Source organism: Solanum verrucosum, unplaced genomic scaffold (assembly GCF_900185275.1).
Source record: "Solanum verrucosum unplaced genomic scaffold, falcon-dt-bn FXZP01000112.1, whole genome shotgun sequence".
In the NCBI taxonomy this organism is placed as follows: Eukaryota; Viridiplantae; Streptophyta; class Magnoliopsida; order Solanales; family Solanaceae; genus Solanum; species Solanum verrucosum.
Window position 1 is genome coordinate 3,497,150 of NW_026020441.1, and position 8,309 is coordinate 3,505,458.

Consider the following 8,309-nt stretch of genomic DNA (forward strand, 5'->3'; position numbering starts at 1 on the left):
AAATTAGAATACTAATAAAATTATGCTAATGAGAAAATAAGCATGGCATAAAGAAATAGATAATACAAGAAAATTACATAGAATCACGTAAAGTATGGTTGAGAATAAGAAGAAATGAAATATAATAATAAAAAATAAAAAATAAAATTTTGCAAATTTTTAGAATTAAAACAAAAAAATAAAAAATAAAAAGTAATCAGGTGATAATTACACCATGTAATTACCAGCAATTCACAGCCTCTGCTTGTGAATTGTAGAGTGTAATTACCCCCTGCCAATTACACCAATTACCTGCTGACCAAGTAATTACCTGTCCTTTCAAACAGGACAAGACAATGTAATTACATCAATTACACCAAATTCAATTACCAGGGTGTCCTTCCAAACAGGCCCTAACTATATTCATAGTTATTCTTTATCCAACTTTAAGGCGAGGGGAGTTTTGGCATCTGTACTGTACATGTCTCAATGCGGCCTCATCCTCTGTTTGCCCTATACAAGAAGTGCTTCACTAGCGGCACTCAGAATGCTATCATCATCAACCGCCTTTTCACCAAACCCTAATCTTCCCATTAGTTCACTCCATTGCACCATGAAAGCCACCTCTGAACTACCTACAAATGCCCCTAACTTTCCTTTCTTTTCTAACCCTAAGATTACTATTACCAATTTACCGCAAAATCTTGCACCCTCTAACTGTTTCTCTGCAACTGGAGCAACAAATCCTGTTCCCATTCTGAAGGCTAATGCATCGAGGAACGAGGAGGTTGAGGGTAGCGGTTTGAGCTCCGAATCACAACTTGTGGTGGTTTCTTTCTACAAATTTGCTGATTTCCCTGACCATGCTGATTTGAGGAAACCATTGAAGGAACTCTGTGAAAAACTGGTAATTATTGCCTTTTTACTTGCTTATAGTTAATATAGATCGGTTTTATTGTAGAAAGGTTAATTTTTTTTCAGCTGAAGTTGTAGAAGTATTCCTGTTATTGCAGATTTAAAGTTGCAATACTGGTTAGTTGCATATGGTAATTTATTTATTTGATGAATGCAGTGCTAAAGTATGCACAAGTTTGTTTTTCTTGTTTAAGTGACCCGGTGTTGGACAGTATTTGATAGATAAACATTAGTTCTATAACTCTTTGACATAGGCCAGGAAGCTGTTGCTTTGATTCACATGTCAGGGATGACTTCTTTTTGTGTATTATGTTTTGTTAGATGGATGATAAGCTAATTTTCTATCCTCTTTTTTGTTCAATTCAGAATAATTGGAGAAGTTCTTTCTCAAAAAAATAATTGGAGAAGTTGGTCGCAAGGAGCCTATTTCTGTTTTACTCTTAATTCGTGCTGAATAAATGCATGCTCCTTGATTCATTTCGGTTTATTGATAGCCCCTTTCAAATTTCTCCTTAACCAGGTCTTTAGTTTATATTACATTAAAAGTTAGATGTTTTATAAAAGGAAGTGAGAAGAAGTCTAGCTCGTTCTTCTTCTCAACATTTCCACTTGGTTCTGTCTATGATGAAATAGTAGCTGCCCATTGTTTGATGTATTCTCTGTATGGCTGGTCAATCCTTTTCCCTTTATTCAGTTTCTCTTCCAAGTACAATTTTATTTGATAGTACATTTTTCAATGTTACTCGTTCCTCACTAAGCTGATCAAATTCAGCGTGTTTCAGGCGGTATTATTCTTGCACCTGAAGGAATCAATGGCAGCATATGTGGTACACGGGATTCAGTGGAAACTGTTCTTGCATTCATTCAAAGTGATGAGCGTCTGAAGGGGCTTAGATTGGTCGAGTCACCAGTGAGCCCAGAGGAAGAGGCTCTTCATCATGGACATACGAGCAGCTCTCCTCTTGCAGCGGGTGAGGATGCTCCCTTTAGGTGGGATCATGTGAGGGTAAAGCTCAAAAAAGAGGTAGGTTCGCTGGCCAAGTGTGATAAAGTTGCCCCACGTTGAAGATGCATGCCTTTATGCCCCTCATGTCCTGGAAGTTGCTTTATTGTATATCCTCTTAGCATCAAGCACTCATCATATGTTTCTTGAACAGATAGTTACACTTGGAATGCCTTCTGTTTCACCAATTGAAAGAGTTGGCAAGTACATTAAACCGACAGAGTGGAATGCATTGATTAGTGATCCAGATGTTGTAAGTTCTTTCTTCAGTAACATCCTTATCCTTGTTCTGTTTAATTATTGATTAATTGATTCTTGAAGAATCTTACTTTGCATCAACATAAATTTTTTGACATGTAACTTATAACTTCAACTTGAGCCTAAAATTCATCTAGTTTGCTTCATATCCTTTGTCTGAGTTGTGATTAAAGTCATATCCTGTATTTTTTATCGGTACATAATATCCTGTATTTTGATTTTATGATCCATTTTGTATAAACCATACTTTGTGGGTAATGTAGCTCATACCTTTGAAAATTGCCTGGACTTGTTTTTCTACCAACAGAGTAGCATCCTTACATTTGCCACATTATTGGATCTCATCCCATTTATAATATGCCTAGAGGTATCATGTGAGTTTTCGATGCATGGAGTAGACTTAATATTGTGTTTGGTCTGCCTTTTGGCTTGTCCGTTGACTTGTAATCATGCACATACAGGATTGAAGGTTGGGCCAAGCAAATGTCACATACCTAATTCCTCTTGAAGTTTAGAGCATTCAACCCCTTATCTAAACCCTAAAATTTGACTTAATTGGTACAATTGGTATTGTTTTTCCTTTACAGTGTTTTTGCAACATCCTACTTTAACTATAATCTTTGCTTGCGAACTTGTTTACTGTAGAAACAGCAAAATCCCATCTTGTTTATGTTGCAATTCAGAATATTAAACTTGCTTGTACTTGGGTGTGGTGTGATCGAGTGAATTAGTGAGCAAGTGTTCATTTTATCTCTTCAGGGAACTCTTCATATTTTCCTTCTTTTTTTTTTTATAAATTAAGTACTCAATATTTCCTACTTTAGCCAACAAGTCTTTTGCCTCTAGCCCCAAAATAAAGCAAGACATGTAGTAATGGCAATTAAGGAAAACATAAAGAGGAGAAACAAGGACATAAGTATAATGAATCTCATGAAGGGTTGTGATTAGTTTGGGAAAATATCTCATTTGAGGTCGGAGGTGGAAGGAGAGTACACTTATGAGGACATAGCTGTTGTGGGGACACATTATTGAAAGATGAATTTAAGAGATTGTATAGAATTTCTTAAGAGGTTTACAGAGTGGAGAGACATTTTGGGACTTGAAAAATTTATAATCATGTAAATGAATAATTCATAATCATGCAATCAATTCTGTACCGGATCAAAAGGGTTGTCTGATTTATAGTTCTAGTCAGGCCTCTCTATAACAACATTTCATTATAGCTGCCAAGTTTTCTTGAAAGCTATTTTTGATGTTATATTTTACCTTTTTATAATAATGTTATACCTATAACAACAGCCGCCATCATTATACCTATACTTTCTTATAAAATCAGCTCTATTTAAAGCCCTATCAAATATTGATTTTTTCTTTAATTAATGATGCTAATTTTGATTGACGGTAGAAAAGACCATCTTTTTGCTGAAAGTTTGGACGAATATTTTTACAAATTCAAGCGTTATTTTTCCACGAAGAGATTGGAATCTGCAGAACAAGTGACCGTTACAAATTTCTTCCATTAAATTTGATATGTTTAAAATTTTCAATTAATTTTAAATTGTGTATATGCTTTAGAGAGTTCAATTGTGTATAGGAAAAATACAACTGGTTATGAATTTATTTATAATTTATTAGCTTTTTAAATTTTTTAATTACGCAAGAACAAATATCTTTTGAGATTTTAAATTTAGCTATGAAGTTGCACGAAAAGGGCTGTGCATGAGATTTTGTAACTTATATAGGATTTTAGAACCGTTGTCTGTTCTTTCTTATGAAATGCCCAAAAACCACCAGAATGGAGTTTAATAGCAGAAGAATAATATATGCTTAAATGAATAATTTTCTTTGCAGTTATATTTCAGTATTTTATGCATACATATATACACTTCTAATTGCTTCATTGGTTGTATTTCAAAATATGTGAAAAATTTTCTGTATCTTGTACAAATAACTTTAGCATGCTGGTCCATCTAATGCCACAAGTGAACCCAGGTTCTCCTGGGTTGACTATTTGCATAAATAATTGGACATTGACTTTGAAAACCAACTCAAGCTTATTGGTGAACATGCTTGGTATCAATGTTTAGGTTTATACATATTCAAGGTATTGCTATCCTGATATACAAATGAAGTTATCACATGCAAAGCTCAATATATGGTAAAATAGGGAAATTCTGGTTTTTAAAAGGAAGGAGTTTGGGGATTGCCCATTCTTTATGGGATTTTACTTATTAGCAAGTATAGGAATTTGTTACCCGTTCCTGATGCATTCATTGTTTTGGTTCTTTTGTTTGAAATATTCTTGTAAATCTACTTCTTAAAGAAAATTGACTGCAAGACATGCTATCCCTCCCAAGGACCAACTATAGAGGCAAATAAGTGGGCGTTTGGCCATGTTTCATTGAGAAATTTGAAGAAAATTGGAGTTGTGGTCACCATGAATACAAATTGGAGTTGTTCGTCTTTTTGCAAGTAATTTGGAGTGATGAAGGTGGAAACATCTTTTTGTTGTTTGTCAAATTCCTGAAAATTCAGGAATAATTTCATGGCCAAACGTATTTTTCAGAGTTCAACTCCAAAAATAACTGACAACTTTTCATGGTCAAATGCCTCCTAAACCTACTCAAGAAAACTATCTTGATTTTCTTTGATGACAGAAAACTACCTTGATTTTCAATTGTGATCCTTCACTAAATTTTAGTATTACTCAATTAGGTTGTGATCGATGTTCGCAATGATTATGAAATTAGAGTCGGGAAGTTCAAGGGGGCAGTTGATCCTTGTACCACAGCATTCCGGGATTTTCCATCATGGGTGGAAGATCGTTTTAAACTTGCTGATTCGGGAGACAAGTTCGAGTCATCTGGTTCTGTTGGAGCATCAGATAAGCTGACAAAGGAAAATGGAAACAAAAAGGTTCCCCGAGTTGCAATGTACTGTACAGGTGGTATTCGATGCGAGAAAGCTTCAAGTTTTCTCCTCGCCAAAGGCTTTGATGAGGTAAAAATTAAATCAAAAGGTTTATTCATAAGGTTTTTAAGGAAACTGCACAAGTATACGACTCATGCATTTCTCTCTAATCATTGCATTGTATGTAATATGTATAGTAGAATTTTAGCGATATATCCATGTGTTCTTTAGAACCACCAGCATCTCCAGGCCCCTCTCTCTGCGCTGGCAACCAAATTAACTGAAGAGGTGAAAAAGAGAACACATTGAACGTAGGTTGCATCTATTTTTGCTGTGCAGTAACATGAAATCTCAGCCTATCAAAGACGAAAGAACTAGGGATATACACAAATATTTTCCAACAAGTTGGGAATTTTTAATCCACGTGTTGTAAGTTGCTCTTCTAGCAGATTCTTCAAAAACTTTAATGTGCAAACCAATGTTTTCAAGAATTCTATGGTTATAACATGGTACTGTTTTAAATGCTCAGACGGTCTCGTTTAACAGTGCTTTTGGCCGATTCTTACCAGGTGTATCATCTAGAAGGTGGGATTTTAAGGTACCTGGAGGAAGTTCCCAAGACAGAGAGCCTTTGGGAGGGAGAATGTTTTGTGTTTGACAAACGAGTTTCTGTTGAGCATGGTTTGGTACAGGGAACATTCAAACTTTGTTATGGATGCAAGAAACCAGTGAGCGATGCTGATATGGAATCCCCAGAATGGGAGTATGCCGTCTCTTGTCCGTACTGTTTTGCATCAAAATCTGAGGAAGAAAAGGAAAGGGCAAGAGCTCGACAAAGACAGTTCGAGAAATGGGGTATCATTGGTGGTCCAGACAAGGGGAGCAGACCAGCAAAGACGGTGGATATCAATGTGAATTCTGCTACTCAGATGTCAAAATCGTTTTAGTCATACTGGCGGCCTAAGAATTGGACTTGTTTTGTACCATTTTTCTTTTGGAGAGTGAGATTTTCTATCTTCTGTAGGAGAACTAAAAGTAACATTTCTATGACTGGCAGTCACTGTTTTGAAAATAAATAAAGGTCACTAGTTTAATTAAAGTTTTGTACATGTCCAATAATTGTGCCGGCAATAATAAGTCTGGAAAGAATAGTAGGGGTAAATTTCATCAGATAGGGGTGGAAGAAGAGCATTTTAAAACTAAATTTAATACTTTAATGACATTTTTTATCGTTTTGTTAATCAAAATTAGAGCTGTCAAAATGGGCTTAACCTATGGGTTGTCCAATCTAACCCAATATTGGGGTAGGGTTGAGATAGGATTTTTCAAGTCCATTTAAAATTATAGTTTATAAGCCCGATCCATATAAGTCCTGGGCCCTTGAGGATTGATTAGGGCCGAGTCGGGGTTGACCCATGGGCCAAAACTTTTTATTAAGGATAACTTACAACAATCTCACTAGTATATAAACTAATTACTTAAATGCACACTATGTTGTAATATTATGAATTTTACCAGATTTTGGTACATCTTGATACATGTATCTCAGAATACATAGAATCAAAATTAGGTTAATTTGTTCTCGATGCACTCTATCCAGGTGGATTTGCATTTATCTAGGATACATAAACAAATCTCGCACTCTCGCCTCCCTCCCATCTCACTTATCACTCTCTTATCTTGTTTGTGTATATGGCATGTATCACACCAGATACATGTATCTCACATATCTAGTATCCTAGATACATACTAATTATACTAGATTTTTTGCTAGTGTTATTGAAACAACACCATTGTTTGCCATATTTGATTTGAAAATCTTCTCATTTTCTTGATGTTATAGAATTTTAAGTTTGCAAAGAAAAAAAAAAGAAGGGCTAACCCGCCCTAGCCCTCGGCCATTCTGGGATTGGTTGGATTGAGCATTTTCAGGCTCTTTCAAATGAATGGCCGGCCCTCCCTAGCCCTTCAAATTTCTTGCCCCGCAAGGCTTGGGGAGAGTGGGGCTTGGCTAACCCTTTTTGACAACTCTAGTCAAAATGATGTTTATCCCTTCCAAGTGGACAATATGTCTTTTATTTAACTATTTATAAAATTATATTATTGTCAAATATAACAATACAAATTTAACATAATACATGAATAATCAAATGTAGATAATTTAATATTCACCAATAGGAGGACCAAAATTGCATGCTTCAATTAATTAAATGTTTAGTATGCTTAGTTCTCATTATTTTTTATTAAGACTTAGACGCTTGAATATTAAGATGCGTATTGAGATGTAGATGTATAAATAGAAACACACATATCAACTGTTGAGATGTTGTATTAAAATTTGAATACTAAACAATTAAAATTTTATTTTTCTATCACCTTTTATGTATACAAAATTGTCTTTATTTTTTAGTTGATAGACAAAAAGTTCAATAAAATACTAGATTAATCTAATACTCATATATTAACAAAATATTTTCTTAAAAATTATATGGTGATTGGTGATGGTGATAGTTAGCGAATGTGAATACCGATTGAGGATAATGTCGGCTAGTGGCAGGATTTGGATAGTAGGTATTACTGATGGTGATTTACAATAAAGATTGATGATGATATTGTTGGTGGTGATTGACGATGGTGATAGTTAATAGAATTGGTGAATAATGATAGTGTTATCGATATTTAATATAGTGACTTATGGTGGTGATTCGTGATTATTATGGTAATAGTGGTTTGTGATGATGATTGTAAATCGTTGCTAGTGATAGTGACTGAAAGTAAATGGTTGTCAAAATTATAAACGTCCTATATTTTTCTCTTTTCCCCGGTCGATTCTTATTGTTGATTTTTTCTTCTTCTTTGAATTGCATTATATAATCAAGGCGTAACGCATAAATAGGACCTTAAACTTGGCTTCAAATTATAACTTTGACCTCAAACTTTCAAAGTGCACAAACAAGCACTTTAACTATCCAACTTTTAAATAAATAAACACTCAATTTTACAGCCAAAGAGTGTGAAATACAAACGCTCCAACGTGTATTAGTGAGCCACTCAATGGCTACCAACTAATTAAATATTTTACACGTCGATTTTAGAACTAAAAAAAATAAAATTAATTTCAATTAATATAAAAGGGTTAAAGATAACTTCATTTAACCCGGTTGTCTATCCAAATTTCAAAACCTTAGCTAGGGATCACAACCAAAATTTGGTGAACCAAAGGAAAAATCATTCAAGATTTCTG

General features: G+C 34.6%; 1 protein-coding gene across 1 annotated transcript; it reads left to right on the plus strand.

Annotated features, from left to right (window-relative positions):
• The first annotated feature begins 425 nt into the window (after positions 1-425).
• Positions 426-6,164, plus strand: LOC125808384 (rhodanese-like domain-containing protein 7). Its single transcript, XM_049488089.1, has 5 exons — positions 426-886; positions 1,667-1,918; positions 2,052-2,150; positions 4,871-5,155; positions 5,635-6,164. Exons 1-5 carry the CDS (start codon positions 461-463, stop codon positions 6,010-6,012), a joined length of 1,440 nt encoding a protein of 479 aa, XP_049344046.1. The 5' UTR covers positions 426-460; the 3' UTR covers positions 6,013-6,164.
• Positions 6,165-8,309: the final 2,145 nt, after the last annotated feature.